At 44.3% G+C, this 22,530-nt stretch overlaps 1 protein-coding gene and 2 long non-coding RNA genes across 4 annotated transcripts in view; 1 reads left to right on the forward strand and 2 right to left on the reverse strand.

Moving 5' to 3' along the window:
- Positions 1 to 436: 436 nt before the first annotated feature.
- On the reverse strand, positions 437 to 10,231 carry LOC147017127 (uncharacterized). The gene is made up of 2 exons (XR_015049359.1): positions 9,530 to 10,231; positions 437 to 1,473 (listed from the first exon to the last, which is right to left on the reverse strand). It is a non-coding gene; the product is annotated as an uncharacterized LOC147017127 (long non-coding RNA).
- Positions 4,999 to 8,754, forward strand: LOC147017128 (uncharacterized). Its single transcript, XR_015049358.1, has 2 exons — positions 4,999 to 8,157; positions 8,253 to 8,754. It is a non-coding gene; the product is annotated as an uncharacterized LOC147017128 (long non-coding RNA).
- A 2,515-nt stretch (positions 10,232 to 12,746) lies between the features above and the next one.
- The window catches only part of LOC147017129 (uncharacterized), a 17,024-nt gene continuing 7,240 nt past the window's right edge, over positions 12,747 to 22,530 (reverse strand). Inside the window, exons 4-9 of one of the 2 annotated variants that reach the window (XM_085846519.1) lie at positions 21,216 to 21,283; positions 19,902 to 20,232; positions 18,871 to 19,024; positions 18,563 to 18,721; positions 15,275 to 15,402; positions 12,747 to 15,013 (exon numbers count right to left, since the gene is read on the reverse strand). In XM_085846519.1, the coding sequence (XP_085702645.1) occupies positions 20,064 to 20,232; positions 21,216 to 21,283 (237 nt within the window). In that variant the 3' untranslated portion in view covers positions 12,747 to 15,013; positions 15,275 to 15,402; positions 18,563 to 18,721; positions 18,871 to 19,024; positions 19,902 to 20,063. Of the gene's footprint in view, positions 15,403 to 18,562; positions 18,722 to 18,870; positions 19,025 to 19,901; positions 20,233 to 21,215; positions 21,284 to 22,530 lie in introns of both variants that reach the window. The other variant, XM_085846518.1, reaches the window with a different exon arrangement.

Raw genomic sequence — 22,530 nt, forward strand, 5'->3', positions numbered from 1 at the left:
CATCTTCGTGCACTTTGACCTCCCCTCATGTCTCGTGGATTAACCACGAAATTTTCACCACATGTTCTCCTCCTTCCGATGAACTCCCTCCTCTCCAGGTATCTCAGATTGTTTTCAAGGCCTCATGTACATTTGAAGACTGAACAACGCATCTTCGATCATTAAATGAAGATACCGTTTTGAGGAAAAAAGTAACATTTTAATTACAAGGGGACGAGGTGATGCACGTTTTGTCCACAGCGATCCCGGAAGGTGTCTCGTGTACACTGCCCAATGAAGGTACGTTAATTATCACATTATGCGGAGGAATGAAAATGGTGATATTTCATGAAAAAATACTTTGTGTGACGTGAAACGCAGTTACTTTCTGCCTTTCGCAGGAATTCACCAATAATTGGAGCCTTTTTACAACACACCAAAACTCATGGAAAAATGATATGATGGAGGATAGAAAGTTTATTTACTGATTACAACGAGAGGGAAAGAAGAAGAAGAGTAGAAATATGCAAACAATGCAGGTTCATGCGACGTGTGTCACTGTCACCTTATCTAATATATAAAGAAAGTCTAATTTTAAAAAATGTCCTTTTGTCTGTGTTTTGAATGTACTGCATGCTGTCGAGATGTCCAGTGGTGTGCTCAGTTACCAAGCAGCTCGCTAGCGCTTGCCAAGCCAGCCGTTCCTTATCAACAGTTTCCAATGGAGTGCTTGCTTGAGTGCTTATGCCGCTTGGCAAACGCTCAACAAGAAACTTGGGGACGAAACATACACGAGATGCACGACATGGCGATGATGGTAAATATCTATAGTAACATTATTTCAGCCATATAGATGAGTTCGTCCCTCAAGGGGTGGGGTTGATAGGAGGCATGGGAAGGGGTGGGGTGGGAAGAAGGAGCCGACGTTGCCTGGCAACACCAGGTATCCCTGCTCATGTTACATAAAACATTTGTATTAAAGGTCCAGGAAAACGATCTTTTGTTCTTCCATGGCTGTACAAACCCTCGAATATGGGTTGCAGTCATCAATCACTGACATGAGGATCTCCGTACGCCTGGTGTTGGCTTAGTGGTTAGGGTGGCGGCTTGGGATCCTAGGGTCCTGAGTTCAAGCCCCGTTGGGCCGCTGAATTAATACACCAGGAGGTTGACTCAGCCTGTCATCGCTCCGAGGTCGGCAAAATGAGTACCAGTGCACTGGTAAGGGGGACACTGCATCAGCGGCATAGCCGCGTCCCAACCAATGATGCAACCAGCAGCCACAGGCTGCACTCGATAGATAGGTGAGGGTCTCCAAAGAAAAGTTTCCAAAGTTGAGAAGGAAGAATCTGGAAGGTAAGGGTGTGCAAGTCAAGAGAGGTTCAGATACAGATACAGTACATTCTGACAGGGGAAGTTCCTTGACGTGATCAGAACTGAAGCACTTCCTCCACTCTCGTTGCGCCTCGACCAGTCGCACTTCCCCATATCATCCTGAAAGGAACAGCGAGTGTGAGTGTTAAAATGGTGTGATTTGTTAGAATATTAATATGGATGTCAAATCAAGAGAAGCCTATCAATCCCTGGAGGATGTTCTGCCAGATGCGTGACATGCTATACGTTCACTCCTCTTGACTGCTACAAACGTTACTCCACAAATGCGTTTATTCACTTACCATCTTAGATCTACAAATGGGTTATCAATTCCTCCACGGTTTTCCTCACCTGGATCTGTTCTCTTGAAAAGTCACGTGTGACAATCAAACTATGGCCCTGTCATTGAGGAGGTGGAACTGCTTGAGGCTAACCCTCAGTATGTTCACCACATTTCCCTGATGGTAAAGAGATGTCTGCGACTCGGCGTGACCTGGCACCACGTGATGAAGTCGAAAAATATGGTGATAGATTCTCCTGTTCATAAACCACCTGAACTGGTCTCGGACGCAACCGCGAAGTGGGGGTTACTGATTCACAAATGGGAAAACGCCCAATCATAATCCACCATATATGATATTGTTACGAATTTGGGAATTCGATTGCACACGACATACAGGTTCCTTTAGTCAGCTATGTCGATAAGTGCTTGTTCCCCAGATAGCTCACCTTCCATTGTTTAAATGTTTAGAAATCAATTAGATGCACTGCGGATCGATTTAATAGTTAGGTAACGAAACAATGGAGACGTCCCTTCCCCTCTTCTGCGAATAGGAAGAAGAACCCTGCCGTCCCGTGATTCATGATGTCAACAACTCCCTCCCACCCGTGGTTGAGCGGGGGATGGATCACGAGGGCATGAGTCATGCCAGGCGCGGGGGAGGGGAGCGGAGAAGGATAAAGAGGAGATCCTGTCTTGTTCGGGGGAAGTGGGAGCAGAGTGGTGGTCGTTCAGCAGACCTTCAGGTCCTGTTTGGCTTGGGTTAGGGTTGAGGCCTTCGGAAGCTTTTTGCTTCTGCAGAGGAGTTGTTCAGCAGAGCTTCAGGTCCTGCTTGGCTCGGTAGGCTTTTTGGAGAGCTGCTTTGCTTGGAAGAGAGTTGAGCTGGTCGCTCGGCTCGAGCTGCGAGTGGTGGCTTCTTCTTCTTCTTTTTGGTTCGTGGAGCTCTTTTTTTCTCCGTTTGGTTCCCGGCTTGGTGCGACTCATCGACCTCTTCTTGGAGGTGGTTCCTTGGGGGAAGCGGCGCATCCAGTCACGTGATCAGAATGATGAGCAATTTAACATCCCTACCCTGGCCTAACATTGTCACTCAAATTTGGTGGCATTCTGACTGGTAGGTCTGCAGAAGAAGATTTTTGAACGAATTTATGTGATTTTTCCCCAAACTTGAGCAAGTTGGCCATTTTGACATACTTAAAGGCATGTGACTGGAACGAACTTTGCAATTCGTGATACCAGTCATGAGGAACATTGCTGCCAAATTTCAGCCTGATCGGACCATCGGTTTGGTCGGAGAAGTTGAAAAAGGAGAGACAGACAGACATATGAATAAACAGTGTGCTGTGACAATACCTTATCTGGAATATAAATTTTAGAAAAGCTAAGAAGAGAGTTTAGTGAGCAGAGCAGGGTGCCAGACGGTATCAAAAGCTCATGATGCGTCTCGAGAGACGGCTCTGATGTCATGCCTGCCATTGAGGATCTCCATCCATTGTTGGAGAAAGTAGAAATGGGAGACCAGTCGAGAAGTTTGATGGCTGCTTGAAGCCCCTGCCAGTTAGCTTCAGTGAAATGCCAGACTCGACGGCACGAAGGTGGTTCTCTAATAACAGCCAGAGACATGTCTACTTTGACAAGCATGTGGTCAGATGAACCGATTGGAGCAGAGGAAGAACAACAGATATTTTCAGGGAAATTGGTCAAAATTAAATCCAGAAGAGATGGAGTCCCGTTGGTTGAGATCTGGGATGGGAAGTTGACAGATTGTGTCAGTCCTAATGAGTTGCAGAAGTCCTTTGCTAAAGTGTCATGGCAGGTGAGAGAGGTATCCACACTCAGCCAACTGGCATGATGACAACTGAAGCCATCACATATGAGGAAGAGAGAGTTGGGTTGAGAGGATAGAAGTTGGTGCATGTTTTCAGAGAGCGAGATGTAAATGGAGTCATCCCTGTTTGGTGGATGGAACAACACACACATAAACGTGAGGTGGCAGTGGAGGGAATGAGGAAAGTGTCTGAAAAGCAGATTATGTCTGGTTTGTCAGTGGCAACATGTATGGAGAAATCTGTCAGGTTAGAACGAAGGCCTTGGGTGTTTGAGGTCCACACTGTTAAGGAGAGGGAGGGGAGGAGGCTTTGGGTGCAGGGGAGGGTAGAGGAGGGGAAAGGGTATGATGAGGGAGGATGGGGGTAGAGAGAGTTGTTGAAGGTGTGTGGGGGATTGCAGAGGAGCCTGGGGAGAGGGCTGGAAGAGGAGGAGAAAAGGCTCGGTAGTGATAGGATGAGGCAAAGTGGGGAATAATGAGAGGGGACAGGGGGAAGTTGAATATTGAAGGAGGGTGAATAATGAGTTGGGAGAGAGAGGGCAAGAGAAGGAGGCAACTTTGTCGATGTGAGGAGTGGGGGGGTGCAACTTTGAGAATGGGCAGTGAGGGGGAGATTGGATGGAGAAAGGTGGGGGGAGTTGAGGGAGAAGGGTGAGGGGCGAGTTTTTGGGAAAAGTGAGAGGGAAGCTTGGAGGGGGAAGACATTGAAGGTTGCTTTGAGAGGGAGAGGAGACGATGAGAGCAGGCACGGCTAAGGGGCAGTCAGGCGAGGGGAGAGGTGGGGAGAGGGGAAGGATGAGACTTGGTAGTGGTGTGGTGAAGAAAGCAGCAGGCAGGGGTAGGCACAAGATTTGAGTGGTGAGGAAGAGGAGAAGTGGGATGAGAGGAAAGAAAGAGCATGTTTGAAATGTTGAAGAGTGTACTGATTGAGAAAGTGAGATATCTGATCTGGAAGGTTAAAACGGAGCCCACAGATGTTCGAACACCACGCAGTTCGGGACACCAGAGGAGGAGCTGATAGTAAAGCAGAGGTCAGTGAAGAGGTGCTGAGAGAGGAGGTAGGATAAGGGGCAAGATGGAAGGGATAAGGAGAGGGTATAGCAGGTGAGGAGTTCATAGGAGGTATAATCAAGGAGGTTGGGTGAATTGTCACTGAATTTGGAGAAAAAAAAGGACGATTGATGGAACACGAACATGCATTGAAAACTGGAATTTAAAAAATGTTTCAGTCAGAGATACGTTTAAAGACATTACGTGAAGGATGCAATGAAGGAGAATTAAGAGAATAAGAAAAATTAAAAATGACCGTTTTTACAGCCATTTTTCCCTGCTGTGCAGGGGTTGGGCTTTTTCTTGAGGCAATGTTTTATGGCCGGATGCCCTCCCTGACACCAACCCTGGTCACCTCTTACGACACAGGGATATGGTACACCTATTCTAACCGGTGCATACACCGGGACCAGTTCACTGGTACTCACTTCGCCGACCTCGGAAGGATGACAGGCTGAGTCAACCCCTGGTGTATTAATTCAGTGGAAAACGGGGCTTGAGCTCAGGACCCTCGGATCCCAAGCCGCCACCCTAACCGCTAAGGAACTCAGGACCCTCGGATCCCAAGCTGCCACCCTAACCGCTAAGCCAACACCAGGCTTAAGGAGAATTAAGAGAATGAAGAAAAGGAATGTTTTAACAGTTGGACTTTTTAGACATTTGATGAAGGAAAGGTCGAATTGAAAGAGCCATGACAGTCTTATGAAGAAGATGAAGAGAAGTGAAGTATGATACAATGTGGAGAACCAAACGTGTGGAAGAGGAAGTTTAGTCATTTAAAGAGACCTTGTTTTTTTTTCTTTTGTAAATAAAGGTGAGGTTAAGTGAGGTAAAGGAAAGGTTGAAGAAAAGGTCGTGACGGTGTATGGTGAATGTGGATCGGCTTAAGTGGAAGGAAGATGGTGGATCACCAAATGCGGAAGGAGGAAGAAGAGGAGGTAAAGAAATCACATGGTTATGGAGGGGATAAGGTGAGAAGGGAAAAGATATAAGAAACTGAAGAAAGACTCGACAAAGATAGAAGAAACTGAAACTGAAACTGATATGAGATCACACAAGAAACTGAAGAGTTTGAGTTTATCAAGGTGAGCAAAATGTTATGCATCAATGACAACAATATATTCCTTGTTTTTTTTAAAGAATGTTTGTCGGTTAAGGAATGGTTACAACAGTGCATCAGGAAGTATTCACACTCCCTCAACTTTTGTCACATCTTGTTGTGTTCCAGCTGGAATTTAAAATTAATTAAATTTCAAGTTTTTGTCACCGATCAACACAAAATACCCCAAAATGACAAAGTGAAAACATGTTTTTAGAAATTTTTACAAAGTAATGAAAAATGAAAAGCTGAAGTGTCTTGTGTCAACAACTATTCAATCCCCTGAGTCAATACTTTGTAGAAGTGCCTTTGGCAGCGATTCCAGCATTTTGGGTTTGTCTATCAGCTTTGCACATCCAGATTTGGGGATTTTATCCCATACTTCCTTGCAGATTTGCTCAAGCTCTGTCAAGTTGGATGGGGAGGGTCAGTGAACAGAAATCTTGAAGTCTTTCCACAGATTCTCAATGGACTTCAAGTCTGGGCTTTGGCTGGGCCACACAAGGACTTTCACGTTCTTGTTCTGAAGCCATTCTAGTGTTGCTTTGGCTGTATGCCTTGGATCATTGTCCTGTTGGAATGTAAATGTTTACCATCACAGTCTCAGGTATTTTGCACTCTGAAGTAGGTTCTCCTCAATTATTTGCCTGTATTTGGCTCCATTCAATGTTCCCTCTATCCGTAAAAGTCTCCCACTCCCTGCCGCTGAAAAGCAACCTCGTAGCATGATGCTGCCACCACCATGCTTCAGGGTAGGGATGGTGTTAGATAGGTGATGAGCTGTGCTCTGTTTCCGCCAGACGTAGACCTTTGCATTCAGGCCAAATCGTTCAGTTTTCATTTCATCAGACCACTGTGGGACCTTTCGTAGAAAAGTGTATTTCTTTCTAAATCATGTCCAATCATTTGAATTGGCCACAGGTGGACTCCAATCAAGTTGTTGAGACATCCCAAGGATGATCAAAGGAAATTGGATGCACCTGAGCTCAATTTGGAGCATTATAGCAAAGGCATTGAATACTTATTGGCGCAAGACATTTCAGCTCTTAATTTTTAATCAATTTGAGAATTTTTCGAAAAACACGTTTTCACTTTGTCGTTGTGGAGTATTTGTGTAAATCGGTGACAAAAAATTACAATTTAATCCATTTTGAATTCAGGCTTTAACACAACAAAATGTGAAAAAGTCATGGGGTGTGAATACTTTCTGAAGGCACTGCATGTAATGGTGTTTGCTGCAGCATAATGGTGGTTTTATTCTTTTAACAAGGTGAAAAGCTGACAGGATACCTGAGAGGGATGCACACTCACCTCTGAGCGCTTTCATCTGGGTTTGAATCCTCACCCAGCTATAAACTGTCACCTTTGTGTTTCTCATTCAGGGTTAACTCTTCATGAATATCCATCGTCCAGCAGGATGTTAAACTGGAAGACAAATCTGCCAACATTCCTCATTGGTGGAATTTAAAGCCCCCATGGTGTGTTTTGTGAAGAGTAGGTGAGTTATCTCTTGCACTCTGTATCCAGGAACGGCCAGCGTATCCAGATTCTTTGAATTTGCAAATGGAGAGTCAAGCATAAGAAATGTTATTATTATCATCATTATCACCTACCATGCCCTGTGTAAAGCATTATTGCTGCTGACGCAGTTATGAGCCCAGAATCCTGGTCAGGTCGTCATTTTGACTCAAGGCAGGGAACCGTTGATCAATTTCCAGCAATTTAGTCATGGTGCCAGGTATAGCTCAGTGTTTCGAATGAATGAATAATTTTGCCAAATTTGATTTCCTTTTTGGAGGCTATGAAGCCAGATGGCCATTGTTCTTCAAGCCCTGAACAAATATTGTGGGAAGGATGTATGGAACAGAGTGTCCATGACCCGAGATTGTCAATATTCTATCCCAATCCTGTAGCAGCCCAGCCTTAAAGGATGCTAAGGCATGCTCACCCATGAGGGGCTATTCACTTGAGGCTACAACTCAAAGGCATTCAATCAGGGCTTGTATGGAGTGGGCGGTTCTCCAATCTTTACGAAAAACTCTTCCGGTGAATTTATACCAGCAATCCAGGGGTGCAGAATGCAGATACACACTGCTGGGTGCAACAAAACTAATGACCCAATAGACCTCAGTTTGAAATGAATTCAAATTCATATTGTTATGAATCTGGAAACCATTCGCCTTCACACATACAGTTGACCCAAAGTTTAGTTATTTTGTTAAGTATATGTGGGTAGTTAGAATCTCTCCCCTATGTCTAATGGGAATTTCATGTGTGCGCTGCGAGTTTCTTTCCAGTTAGTTTTCTACATCAATCCCCTCCACTTCTTTAGCTCCATTACGCACGTGTTCAAGGCCACGAACGTAGACGGAGTTTCCATCACCTCAGAGCCGACCCCGCCCCAGCCAGATGGAATGTTCCCCTCGTCCAATCGGGGGTGAGATCACGTCAGAGCCGACCCCGCCCCAGCCAGATGGAATGTTCGCCTTGTCCAATGAGGGGAGGACACAGATCGCCCGACGTCCCCCCCCCCGCCCGACCAATCCAGAGGTGAGTTCCCTCAGAGCGGATCCCTCCACCCGCCCGGGGGAGGGATAAGAAGGGTGATGAGCTGTCTCAGAGATCTTTCTTGGTGGTCATTTTAGGGGTTCCTTGGTGGTCGGTGGTCGTGTTGGTGCTCGTGGTGGTGGTGGTCATGGCGGAGGTGTTTTGTGGTGCTCGTGGTGTCGATCATCGTTCGTGGCTAGCCGGGTCGTTCGTGGGATCCTGGCTGCGCTCGTTGGATTCTAGGTCGTGGGTTCAAGTCCCACCGTGGTGGGTTGTGTTGGAGCCCTCGAGCCGGGGATCCCTATTCCCTTCCATAGACTCCGAGTTCCACAAGTGCGGGTCAGTGAAACCGCACGAGGCGGCCAGGTACCCGGCCAGACTCTGACCCTCAGCTCGCTTTCCCTCCTGAGCTGAAGGGCCAAATATAGACCCACGAGGTCCATTTCTTTTTTGGTGGGTGTGTCTGTCTGTGGCCAGTCTGAGAAGTAGAAATCGTTTAAGTGATTGCCATTGTACATTTGCCTGCATTTTTTATTCGTGATCAAGTCTGCTCTGTGTCTCCCTTCCCGATTATTGTAAATAAACCCTCTGTTAAATGTTCCAGTTTGTTGTCTGTGTTTTCTTTCATTGGCCCAGTATGGTTTGGGCTTGAGAATTAGGGAGGCCGATTGTGCCGTAAATTGTAATTTGGACCGGCGTGGCTTTGGTAATTCCCGCTCGGTTACGCTGGATCCGAGTCGGTAACAGCGACTCAGTTCGGACAAAGCCGGCCAAGGGTGTGGCTTCCCCGGTAGTTAGATGGTGTGAGTACTTCGGTAAATTGGAATAGACAAATAAACCCTACCTCACGCCGTGAAAATATTGGCGACCACAGTCCTTTAAGCGACCCGTCAACTCCGGACTTATCTGGGATGACGAACTTCAATTCCGGGTGTTCGGTGGGAGACGGCCCTACTGCTCCATCTAGCGGTCGTTCCTCACCACGGCACCACAAAAATATATTGACCTCTGTACAAGCAAGTAAAAATATGAATTACTCAAATTACTTGCTATATAATTTTCTCCAGACAGCTTTTGATGCTTGAGCATGCGAGGTTATTGTTGGTATTGTCCACATTGAGCAGAAGCAAGTGAAACTGCTTCACTTGGCCAAAAATGGAGCAAAAAAGTACGTATATTGCATCATATTAAAAACTAGCAAATACCACCCGTTGTTTCGCTGATGAGATGAGGGGGGGAGGGGGAGTATGGTGGGAGAGAGGGATGGAAAGAGAAAATGTGGGGGGGGGGGTGAGAGGATGGGGAGGGTGAAAAAGAGAGGGAAAGGAGGGGGCAGAGAGACAGGTCGGAGCCAGCAAATAAGAACAAGGCTTACCTTGCTGTGTTTGACCCCCCGGGGATCTTTGACTGGTCGAGGGTTACACATGACCATCACCGCCGCGCCTCAACACAGAGCGCCATTTACTGTGTGTTTTGTATTTTACGGCGATGGCCCCACTTCACACAGTGGCGACAAAGGTTTCATCGGCTTTAACTGTGTCCTCCTGAATCAGTCAGTACAACACAAAGACTGGGAGATCACAGGTACAAGAGGGCAGAATGCAGTCATTGTTGCTGTGTTTGTTTCTAATCTTGCTTTTTGCTGTTGAGTAGTTTCAGTTGCTCTGGATTTTTGTTATTCCTTGTTTTTTGTCATCTTTCTGTCCTTCTGACTTTTTTCTTCTTGTGTATCAGCACTTCTTCTATTAGCCTCTCCTTCTTCCTGTGTTGTCTTTTCATTGTTCTACTGTCTTCTGTCCTTCTTTCTGCCTTTCTCCTCTTTCTTCTTTCTGCCTTTCTTTTCCAGCATTGTTTCTTATTCTTCAGCACTGAGGATTTCACATCACATTTTATCACAGTGTTTGACATTTCAAAAAACTTTTTATCCTTGTGGAGCTTCAGGATAGACAATGTTGCATGTTTTTCCATGTGGAGCCAAGATGAAAAGGTTTTTACCATTGCCAACTCTGGAACAACCAACATAGAGTCGGCCATGAGAAAAGCATGGGCTTTGCAGGTTGAGGCCAACAACTTTGAGCGATTGTGCCGCTCATGTTGATGCTCATGGAAAAACTGAGGCAGACAGGGAACTGGAGCCTTCAAAATTGAAATGGCAAGTCAAATGGGATGATTGGAATACGTGGAATGAAGACATCCTGTCCTGCTGCATGGCCAGTCATGATTGTGGCTTCAATGACCTGTGGCATAAACTTCTTGACAGCCAAACGTGTTCCATTGCAGAGTGTTGGTGGGTCCAGATTCCTGAGAATCATAATGGGTGCACCAACCTTGAGCTCCAGATTGTGAGAAGGCACACCTGGTAGTTCCGGAGACTTAAGAAATTCTGTGGGGGTAGTGGACTGCTTCATTTGTGTCTGGTACAGTATAAACCGACTTGTATATTTGCATTGTGCCAAGTAACTGTGTAAGAATTGACGGCATCATTTTTCATTGGAATTGGATTCATTCATCATTGGAATTGACGGCATCATTTTTCATTGCCAAGATGGCTTTGGCATAGCCCCTTGTGGTCATGGAAGTTATGTGCTCTTGGATCAGAAACATAATCCATGGCTGGATTGTAGGAGAATGCAGACTTTTATTTTACCCTCCAGTTCTGTTTCCTGGATGCAGCCATTCCTGCTGCAGTTGCCCCTCATCTTCTTTCTTGCTCTTCAGGAGTTAAGGCTGCTCGAGATGTAGCTTTCGCAAGTCGTTTTTTGTCAAGTTCGCTTCTTGTACATTTTCTTATTTTTATAGGAGCCATCTTCCTGCAAAATAAAGGAGGGAGACAGGGGAAGGGGAAAGCAAGGAAGAGGGGAGAAGAGTGACGCCTTACCACACGTCGCAATACACTCCGGGAGAGAGGGGGTGCGAGGTTGTTGGGGGGTGGGGGGGAGGGTGTGAGATATATATATATATATATATATATATATATATATATATATATATATATGTATACATATATATGTATATATACGAGGTCCATCTAAAAAGTAACGGCACTGAGCCTGCTGTGTGCTCCACTTACACAACTTGAATGAATGGGTTGCGTCACAGTCTTTCGCAACATTCCAGCAATATATATATATATATATATATATATATATATATATATATATATATATATATATATATATATATATATATATATATATATATATATATATATATGATTCGTGATGGTTGACTGCGCTCATTCTGTGATTTTTTTTACAGGTCGTGCTTTACACGTTGTCTAGTCTGAGTCATTGCCCTATGAGTCATGAACAGAGAGCTAATCTTCTTGCCAAGCTTGGCAAAACACTTTCTGAATCATTCGCAATGATGTAGCAAGTCTAAGGGGAAGAAACGATGTCACGTACACGTGCATTTGAATGGCACAAGAGGTTCAAAGAGGGACGGGAGGAGGTTGAAGACGATCCACGGTCTGGAAGACCTTCATCGAGCAGAATGGTGGACAACATCGAGCGTGTGAAGCAGATAGTGCACGCAGATCGTCGACTCACAGTGTGGATGATTGCTGAGGAACTTTCCATCAACAAGGACACTGTCTGGAGCATCATCACTGAAAATCTCGAAATGTGCAAGGTGTGCGCAAAGATGTTCCCCAAGCTGTTGTCCGAGGACCAGAAACAGCAAAGAGTCGCTGTCTGTCAAGACATTATCGAGTGCCTTGACGACGATCCAGACCTGCTCAGGAGAGTCATTACTGGCGATGAATCGTGGATATTCAAATACGATCCCGAGACCAAAGGGCAGAGTCGTCAGTGGAAAAGTCCGGCATCACCAAGACCAAAGAAATCAAGGATGTCGAAGTCGAAGGTGAAGGTGATGCTCATCGCGTTTTTTGACATCAAGGGCATCGTCCACTTCGAGTTTCTACCACAGGGTCAAACAGTGAATCAATACGTGTACAAGGAGATCTTCCAGTGCCTCATGAGATCAGTCCGGGACAAGAGCCTGGGTGCTCCACCATGACAACACCCCTGCTCACAGTGCCCTGAGCATCCGACAGTTTCTGGCGGAGAGGAACGTGCCAACTCTGGAGCAACCCCCGTATTCGCCAGACTTGGCCCCTTGTGAGTTTTTCCTATTCGCCAAGCTCAAGGGGGTGAGCAAGGGGACCCGATTTCCTGATGTGGAGGCCATCAAAAGGGCCGTGATGATGGAGCTCCGGAGGATTCCAGAAGAAGCTTTCCGAGGGTGCATCGAATCATGGAGGAAGAGGATGGACAAGTGTGTGAGACTGGAGGGAAACTATTTTGAAGGGGACAAGCTGTGATTTCAACAGTTTTTATGGAATAAAATTTCTGTGAAGTCAGTCCCGTTACTTTTTAGACAGACCTCGTGTGTGTATATATATATATATATATATATATATATATATATATATATATATATATATATATATAAATATATATATATATATATATGGAGAGGAATATAGAGTGCTGAATTGTAGTCGGAGGGGGTGGAGTGAGGATGGGACAGAGAGTGAGAGGGGTGGGGGAGAAGGAAATTAGCAGAGAGAAAATGTTATGCTTTATGAATCTCACACACACACACACACACACACACACACACACACACACACACACACACACACACACACACACACACACACACACACACACACACACACACACACACACACACACACACACACACACCAATTTTACAGGAATCGGCAAATTGGAGTTTGTGTAATTACCGAGTACAGTACGTACTGTATACAACCCCAAAAACTTGTGTGGCTTTAACCCTTCAACAAATGATTTTTTTAAACGTTGCATTATCGACGTTTCAAGATGTGCATATACATTATTATTTATAAACAGCTGCCAATTGTCATGTGATGGGTAAAAAAACAAAAAAAGGCTCAAATTTTGTAAAACATGTTAATGCGGCAAACAGCTCGGAAATCGTGTGTTATGAGCTTTGAAAGTCACAAATAGAACCTCAAACGATTCTGAGAACAAACCCGGTTCATATAAAGATAACCAACTGCTTAGGTCTGTACCTCCATCGTCGCCGTACCAAGGTGGTGTAATACCCAAGCATTAATTCTTGACGTCATATGTTCCAGGTGAACCCAACTCCATTGAAGCATCAGTGACATTTGCTTTTTCAAATTAAAAGAGGTAATGGTTGGTTTCCCGCTAAGCTTGTTAAATTACGAGGTGAGGGCAAACACGGCCTGTTCCAAGTTCTATTTGAAGTTCCGCATGGATAAAGCACACAAATAGAACCACAAAGGATTACATTTTAAAAATATAATTCTTTAAATATGCGAATCAAGCGAAAAAATAACAAAAAGTAATTGAAAGAAAAATATACCATCAGAGATGGGGAATCCCCCGCCATTGAAAAATAATTGAAATCAGATAAGTGGTTTTCCATTTATTACAAAAAACATTTTTTCAAGATGGCCGCCCCAGTCGGCCATCTTGGATCCGGCCACGCCCAAAATCAATAGGATTCTTCCTTTTTCAGGTGGTACCATGTGTGACCGAAATTTCAAATCGATATGGCGAACAGTTTACGAGTTATCGCACTCACAGCTATAAATGTTGACGCCCAGCCAGCCGGACGGACGGACAGACCGCCCCAGTCGGCCATCTTGGATCCGGCCACACCCAAAATCAATAGGGTTCTTTCTTTTCAGGTGGTACCATGTGTGACCCAAATTTCAAATCGATATGGCGAACAGTTTACGAGTTATCGCACTCACAGCTATAAATGTTGACGCCCAGCCAGCCGACGGACGGACGGACGGACAGCCGGACGGACGACCTGGGTGACAACAATATCCCCCTTCCAAAACGTGGCGGGGGATAAAAAAAAAACAATCCAAAGCGACCACAAAATGTCGGCACACACTTTTTACAGCTCAAACCAACATGAAAGAACTCCGAGCACGAGGTCGATGGAAGTTAAAAAATTATTTTTTTTATTTAGATGAATGAATGTCAAAGTGACGAGTATATGATGAAAACGCATCGCACGAAAAGTTAAATAATGAAATTGCACAAGATTTTCAGCCGGCGAGGCACCACCCGAGGGCCGAGGGACCGCCCGCCATCATGCAGCTCGGTGGATGTGACGTGTGGACATTATTTTATTTTTACCTCCCAAAGACGCCTGAAATGTCAAATATGTCCGAATTGTGCAGCTATGATGAACAGACATTCAATAATATGAGTGAGGAAAGTGAAAACAACAACTTTATCATTAATTAATCGCCACGGCCTGTTCCAAGTCAAGTCATGGTTGAGCAGGCCAGAAAACATGGCGGTTTAAGACCCCAGCGAGGTTAGCCAGGAAACACCTTAAGACTCAGATCGTGAGGTGGCTGAGGATCGCTTGATGAAGGATATAATTAAATAAGGCCGTTAATTATCTTCAAAATGGATGTTTTAATGAACCCACACACCCAATTTTCACTCTTGCACTTCCTTGGAGTTTTCTTAGTACGCATGCAAAGTTTCAGGCTGTTAGGTTTGATAGTTTTGGAGTTATGGAAGAGACACACTGACACACACACACACACACACACACACACACACACACACACACACACACACACACACACACACACACACACACACACACACACACACACACACTTTTATGAGTATAAGATAGATATCTATAGCACTGGTACACCTGCTTTACATACAAATGAGTTAATCACAAACCTAAGGCAATGAGAGGGACATTGAGCAGTTTTGCCCATCTGCTGTTTACCAACGGATTCAATGGCGGCTCGAGACATTCTCCCTCCTCTTACGATCTCCTTCGACTCCATCACTTGATTCTTGAGGGACAAAGGAGGACTTCCAATAGGTTACAATGCACAAAGCACCTCCAATCCTTGCTGTGTACAGTTGTTCACGAATCATTTGACAAGTGCGGTCCCTCCTTTATGCTGTGCAAATGGTATTGAGAGCGGATCACGGTTTCACAGTCATCGGGTGATTCTTGAATCCAATGCTGTGCCAGTGACCTCCCTTGGATGAAGCTCAACAATGAAACCATTGTCCCATTTAAAGCACAATCTGTTTACTGGCTGCAATACCTTTCACAATCTGTTTATCGGCTTCAATATCTTCAGCGATTGCCACTTCTTTCTTCCATTCAGTCTCGAGATGGTGCAGCGTTACTTGAGTTTTCACATTATGGAATACCAGTTTCTTGGGGAGAGATCTGCAACAATGGAGAGAAACATGTTATCACAAAAGAATGAATGTTCCATGTTGATGTCTGTGTTATAAACAACGTGATCACCAAGATAACCCTGATAATAACACCAAAGACCGATTTGTACGCCAGGTAATTTCAAAAGCTCCCATGAGTATCAACCCAATAATTCACCCGTTCAAGGTCAGGCAAAAGTTTGGCACAAATAATGAAAATATATTTGGCACAATAATGTAACAACACTGCAGTACTATTATAGAATAACGATTGTACCTTTACACATGGAATAGTACAATATTACATTGGGATGTGATTCTTGCTGCCCAGCCTTCCAGTTTGTCCCTGAAGTGTAAAACAGTCTATCTTTTCCATTGAAAAGCTTTCCTGGTATCGAGTTTGAGGAGTACGAAAGCCACCTCAGACCATAATGTTGTTTCACAACTGGAGTCGGGGGTTACCGCGAGGTGCTCCTCGGACTTTCTCCCCGACCTCCAGACCTGAGGGCCGCCAGCCACAGATAACTCTGCGGTCTGACGGATTGCTAGGCAACCATCCCTGCCGGGTTTGTATCACCAAACCTAACAGGGTTCTCGCTCCTTGGTTGCGCATTACCTTACCGTTGGCTTGGCAACCCGAACAGGAGGCCACACCTTCAACAGCCACACATCTATTTATTATGTGTGGCCGAGTGAACTGTGGATTGTTATTGGCTAATCACAGAGCATTCGGTGGGGTATAACTTCCCTTCTGTCTATACTTGCACATTAAATCAACCAACTGGGGAAAATGATGAAAGCAAACAGGTCAGAAATGTTTCATTATATCCCACCGTTCAGTTCAGTTCAGCAAGTACATTTATTCAATCAGCACAATAAACCAATAGTTAATCAACCAGCAATGGCATTTAATTACAATGGCAATCGTAGGCATGTTTTTCACAGTGCATGGACTGAAATTGCAATAGAAATGCCCAATTAAAAGACAAGAAAAAAGTGATTCATCTTAGCGGTTACGGGGCCCACTTGTTCAGTTTTATCTCCAGCTAAATATAGGACATGGCGCCATCAATCACCTGGGAATGTAACTGACAGTATGAGAAGATTAGAGGAAGAGCAGAGTCTTGGTTTGACTCCTGGCTTACTGGACACAAAAATGCTTGCCTATGTTGGGCCCAAAGTGAAACAGGGAGAGGGTGTTGGTGAAAAGGGATAATGGGGTGTGCTGATGTGGTGTCGGAATGTGGTGTGAAGTGGTTGGAACCGCTGGGTTCAACAGTTCTCGTGAAGGTGTCTGCCTTCGGATTCTCACGCTACTTTGCTCGTCGAAAAGTGACTCGTGCAGGCAATTAACAGCTCGTTCAGGCAATCTCACTCCGGTACAGCGAACGTGATGACCGCTCGTTCAGGCAGAGTCTGCTCCGGCACAGCCTATGTAAAGACTGCTCGTTCAGGCAGAGTTTTGTTCCCTCTCGCTGGTTCTGCTCCATGGCGGTTGCGCTTGTCCACCCGCACATTTCCTTTTTATTGGGGCCAGCGCAGGCGTTGTTTGAGGCCCTTCCCACTCGCTCGTGGTTTCCTCTCATTGGTTGGGATGTATGAGATGGAGGAACGAACGAGTGGTTTAAATTTAAGCGATGGAAGTTTTCCATGGGGGTTTCTGGGTTTGATAGGCATGGGGGTGAGGGCATTACATGGGATCACAGTAAAAATGCTGAAGATGTTGCGGGGAATGACATATTTGGGGTGAGGAGCATAGCGTGGTGGGGGAACAAATACTGGATACAATACTGGATGCGAAGGTGGATGGAGCGTGGATTGCAAGTTAGATGAAGGGGAAAGACATAGGTTAACCCACACAACGCAATTGTCCCTCATCCCTCTAAAGTCTAAACAATGGGAAGGAAATCTATTCTGAGGATATAACTTGAAGATATAACTGACTCTGGGAACTGCTACGTGTCTGAATGCATGTAGGCCATTTTCCATAACCGCAACAATATATCAGCGAACTCCTTTCTCAACATCCTGTTACTGAAAATACCAATGCATCAAGCTGGCTATCCTGTTCCCAGTAGGTGCACATCCGTACTTTCACCAAACACTGCAAGGACAGGAAGCGATCAATTCCCAGCACTCAGTGTCAATATCATATGTGCAAAAGTTCATGGAAATATTTGTGTTGAGATAGGAACTTTAGAAAGTCTACAACTGATGTACAATGTACAAGTCCTGTATTTAAACAGAAAATTGTCCACATTAATAAGGAAACAAGATTCACCATGTTTGCAATTTACTGACTCACTGTCAATGTTTCTGTAAATTGGTCGAGAAAAAGATTCACCGAATGGGGGGCTTGGGATCCCAGGGTCCTGAGGTGAAATCCTGCTTTGCTGTTGAATTAATACCAGTTGGGTTTGACTAAGCCTGTCATCCTTCAGAGGTCAGCAAAATGAGTACCAGCTTGCTGGGATGATTGAGCCATTTGAGTATCCTGTGTTGGAGCGGTGACCCGTCCATGATTGTGCCCAATGGCCCAACAGACTGCGAAGCAACACCAATGCTCTGTACAGAGTATGATCCCAATGGATGCATGGATTTGTGGGTTTGGCTGGGGAACGTTTTTGACTTTCACAAACTGGCTGGGCAAGACTCAGGTTTGAACTGAGATGATTTGAAGAAGAATTTATAACCTGTTTGGGATTCTGATGATAACAGACTGATGTTGCAGTGACACTGTGGGATCTTTAACCCTATTTAGGTGAAGGGGTGGGCTAATTCAATGATATTGGATATTAGTAATATTTTGTATCTATACAGCAAACCTTGTGTCAGTTGGACGTCTCATCCACGGGACTGAACCCCCCCCCCCCCACGCCATCCTCAAAATACTTCAAAAAAGCCCAGGATGAATAGGGTTAAAGTCTCTCAACATCCAATGCTGGCAGATGGCTATTTTGGCTTGATAACCTTCCAATGCATGGTGCACACATTGATCCCTGACCCCGCATGTGAAACACCAACATCACATGTTATTGCTGGGTCGAGATTCAAACCCAGGTGACACAGCTCAAAGGTAGGTGTGCATTCCCCAAAGCTAGTGTGGTAGCACACGTGTACTGCCCCAAGCATACGAGTCGGAAACACTCCAGTGTAACACAGAAACTTACTGTGAAATGTTGAGGTGTTCCTTTCTCTTCTCATAAAATTGAAACAGCTGATCCATTTTCATGCTGCAGTTCATCGCATTTAGAGATGACATCTACTCAATCGTGTTTTCACTGATTCTGGGCGAAATTATTGTCGGCATCTTCGATCTGTTGCCGTTCCTGCAGGAATGAATGGGATAGAATGGTGAAAGGACAAAAAAAATATTGTAAACGTACAGTCATACATGGTATCTCGCCGAAACATATTATCTTGGATCAGAAGCATAATCCATGGCTGGATTGTAGGAGAATGCAGACTTTTATTTTACCCTCCAGGGCTGTTTCCTGGATGCAGCCATTCCTGTTGCAGTTGCCCCTCGTCTTCTTTCTTGCTCTTCAGGAGTTCAGGCTGCTCGAGATTTAGCTTTCGCAAGTCGTTTTTTGTCAAGTTCGCTTCTTGTACATTTTCTTATTTTGATCTTCCTGCAAAATAAAGAAGGGAGACGGCGCAAGGGGAAAGCAAGGAAGAGTAATACTGTATTAGAGGAGTAGAGTTTATTGAAAGAGTAATACTGTATCATCAGTTCATGATTGCATATTTGCCTGAGATTCAATGTGGAATCTGGTCTGCTGGTTACATCCTTACCAATACATGGTAGGGAATTTTATGGAGTTCACTTGTTTGTCAGGACAGGAATTTGGTGAGGCAAGGGAAAACAATGGCCTACTCTTTGAAAGATAGAGAGTTATTTAAATTCCACAAGCAAGCAAACATTGACACATATGATCGCCGATGTAACATCCTCTCCGAATGACCTATTGGTTCATTCAAGAACCTGCCTTCAAAGGACAGACCAGAATGGAAGTTTACGGTTGGTTTGGAAATTTAACCCAGACAAAATAAATATTCAAGGCTTTGCCATCCGATCTGATGTATTACACTCTGTATTACAAGCGTTGGTTCTACCGAAGCCATTTCTCAGCCTTGGGGTATTACTGGGTAGTTTGGCATCCCTCTATCAGTCGTAGTTATGGCAGGAATTTAAATTTGTTTCAAGGTGTCGGCGATGGCTCGGTGACTCCACATAAGATACCGTGGGATCTTTAACTTCAACTAACTAATGTCCTCCAAAAGGGACAACCAGTTTAATGTCCATCTGAGAGATGGTTCCACAATGATGCTTCACCCTACATGTGGAACATCAAGCCAACATCTTATTCTTGGTTTGGGATTAAAACCCAGAGTACACACTCAGAGCCAACTGTGCATACCTCTGAAGCCTCCAATCACAAATCCATTTCCAGATTGTGGAGGCACAAAGAGCAGGCTTTGGCATCCTTGCATAAACGAACATCTTACCTTTTGCTGGAGGTATGAGATCGTGTTTCAGAAAGATCGTCCATGGAACTCAAAGTCAAGATTTTTGGAGTAAAAACATGAGGTTTAAACCCTTTAGTGATGAGAGCAAAGCTCATGCCTGCTTTCACACCGGGTACAAACACGGAATGAACACAAGCAAAGTTATATTGGAATTGCTTGGTGAATAACGCGTGAGTAGAAGGGTTTCAGGACTTTGCAGACAGTCGAGTATTCGGAGGCGAAGGCATAAGGGTTGCATTGAATGATAACTGGCATGAGGCTCTCCAAAGCAAAGTTTCCCAAGGAGAGAAGGCCAAACGTCAAACAGAACCTGGAAGGCAAGAGTATGCAAGTAAAGCGAGGTTCAGATACAGACATGCTGTTGTGCTTAGATTAAAGCTTCACACAAGAAACTGAAGAGTTTGAGATTATCAAGGTGAACAAAATGTTATGCATTTATGAGAACAATATTTTCAATATTTTCTGAAGAATGTTTGCCAGTTGAGGAATGGTTATGTAATGGTGTTTACTGCAGAATAATTGTGGTTTTATTACCTTAAATAAAGGTGAAAGACTGTCAGGATACCTGAGAGGGATGCACACTCACCTCTGAGCTGTCTCACCTGGGTTTGAATCCTGACCCAGCTATAAACTGTCTCCCAAGTGTTTCTCATGCAGGGTTAACTGTTTGGGATTCCATCCAATGCATTGGATGGATGCACTGTCACCGACTCCGTAAATTCTAACCCTAACCGTGACTACGTTAACTCGTCATGAATATCCCTCGTCCATCAGAAGGATGTTAAAATGGAGGATAACTCTGTCGACGCTCCTCATTTGTGAACGTCAAAGCTCCCATGGTGTGTTTCGTGAAGAGTAGATGAGTTATCTCTGGAATCCTGAATTTATTATAAATTCCTATCAAAATCACCTTGTCAAATGTCGGGCCTGGCCAGCCGGTTCGTAAAAGACTTGGGCCAAAAACTTTCTACAGTCAACCCCACAAGACCAGAATAATTTTGGTAGTTGTAGTGGTCGAAGTAGTAGTCATAGTAGTAGCAGTAGTAGTAGGTGGTAGTAGTCGTAGAGGAAGACGACATATATTCCTCTGTTTAAATCCGAGTGCCGTGATTGCAAAAAACATGTTTGGGTTTTAAAATGGAGTGGATGCAAACAATGGATGACTTTGTGCAAAGATTTACCGGAAAACATGACCATCAGAACATCTTTGCGGGTGCATCAGCCCCGACTTTGTGTGTTGTGCAAACAAGATTGAGACATGAATAAGATTATGAGCCAGGTTGTGGTTCTTACCAAAACATGAACATTCTCCAAGTCCCACTGAAAGATCGATTCCAACTCCACTTTGCAGGTTGTGTTTCCTGTCAAAGCACAAATTTGACATGTTGGCAATTAGGTTGATTGGTAGTAAAGATAGGATTACCTTGAAATTATTTTACTTACAAGTGTCATGACTTGAACTCTCATTTGGAATTGTAATGTATTATCTGCAATGTAATCTTCTTTATATTCTATCTATCTAAATTCTATTCTCCACAACATATAAAGAGATAGAGGGTCTACATTTGTCACGGGTAATCTCAGCTATCACCACGAGTAGGGGGTTATCTTTGACAGGATGGTGGAGATCATGGTTTGTTCCATGTTTTTGGAAACTTTAATGAAGAAAATAAATAAATAAATAACTCACCGGAAATCGTTCTTGACGCCATTTTTATTGCATCATTCCCATCGTATCCCAAGATGGGGGGGGGGGGGGAATCCTAACTGTCCATTAATTACGTACTATTAAAATGTGCCTTGGGGACGTTTTCACCCTTTCAAACCTTTGGACCCCTTTTAGAACTTTTCAGACCCCTTCAACCCCCCAAAACCTTTAGTACTTTATTTCGCTTTTCGACCCTTAAGACCCTTTTCAGACCTTTAGACCTACAATGCACAAACATCACCCATCCTCAGGGTTGGGACGAGGGGGTGAGAGGGGGTTCAAGCCTCGGCAGACCAATCTGAAAATGCCGATTAATTACGCAATGTTTGAACATGACTTGGACTGTGACAACGTCTATTAATTACATACTATTCTATTGGAATGTACTTTTAGTTCCTTTTGACATCCTGGAGAATACATACACCCTTTAGCCCCCTTTTAGACCATTTAGGGTTTAGACTGAGCTGAAATGTGCAAACTTCACCTCCCCTCGAGGTGGTTCAGGGACGGAGGTGAAGTATCGATGGACCCATGTGACTACGTTTATTAATTATGTATTATTAGACCGTCATCTATCAATTCCGTTACATATTATTGGAATGCAACTTTAAGACCTTAAGACACCACATACCCTTGACACACCCCTTACACAGTTTAAAGACACTTTAGACCCCTTTCCACCATTTAGACCCCTTTACACCCCTTCGACCCATTTGAAATTTACATGCCTTTTATCCCTTCATACTTATTTGAGACCCTTGAGACCCCTTAGGGTTGGAGATGCAATTTCTCCAAAATTAGCCTCATGCTTTTCAGTGTGATAATAAAAGGAAAATGTAGCCAATTAAGCTTGATTAATAATTAAATTGAAAGAGTGAAGTTTTTAGCATATACAGGCAG

This window comes from Eptatretus burgeri, chromosome 11 (assembly GCF_056783735.1).
Source record: "Eptatretus burgeri isolate ZD-2024b chromosome 11, Ebu_testis_v1, whole genome shotgun sequence".
NCBI lineage: Eukaryota > Metazoa > Chordata > Myxini > Myxiniformes > Myxinidae > Eptatretus > Eptatretus burgeri.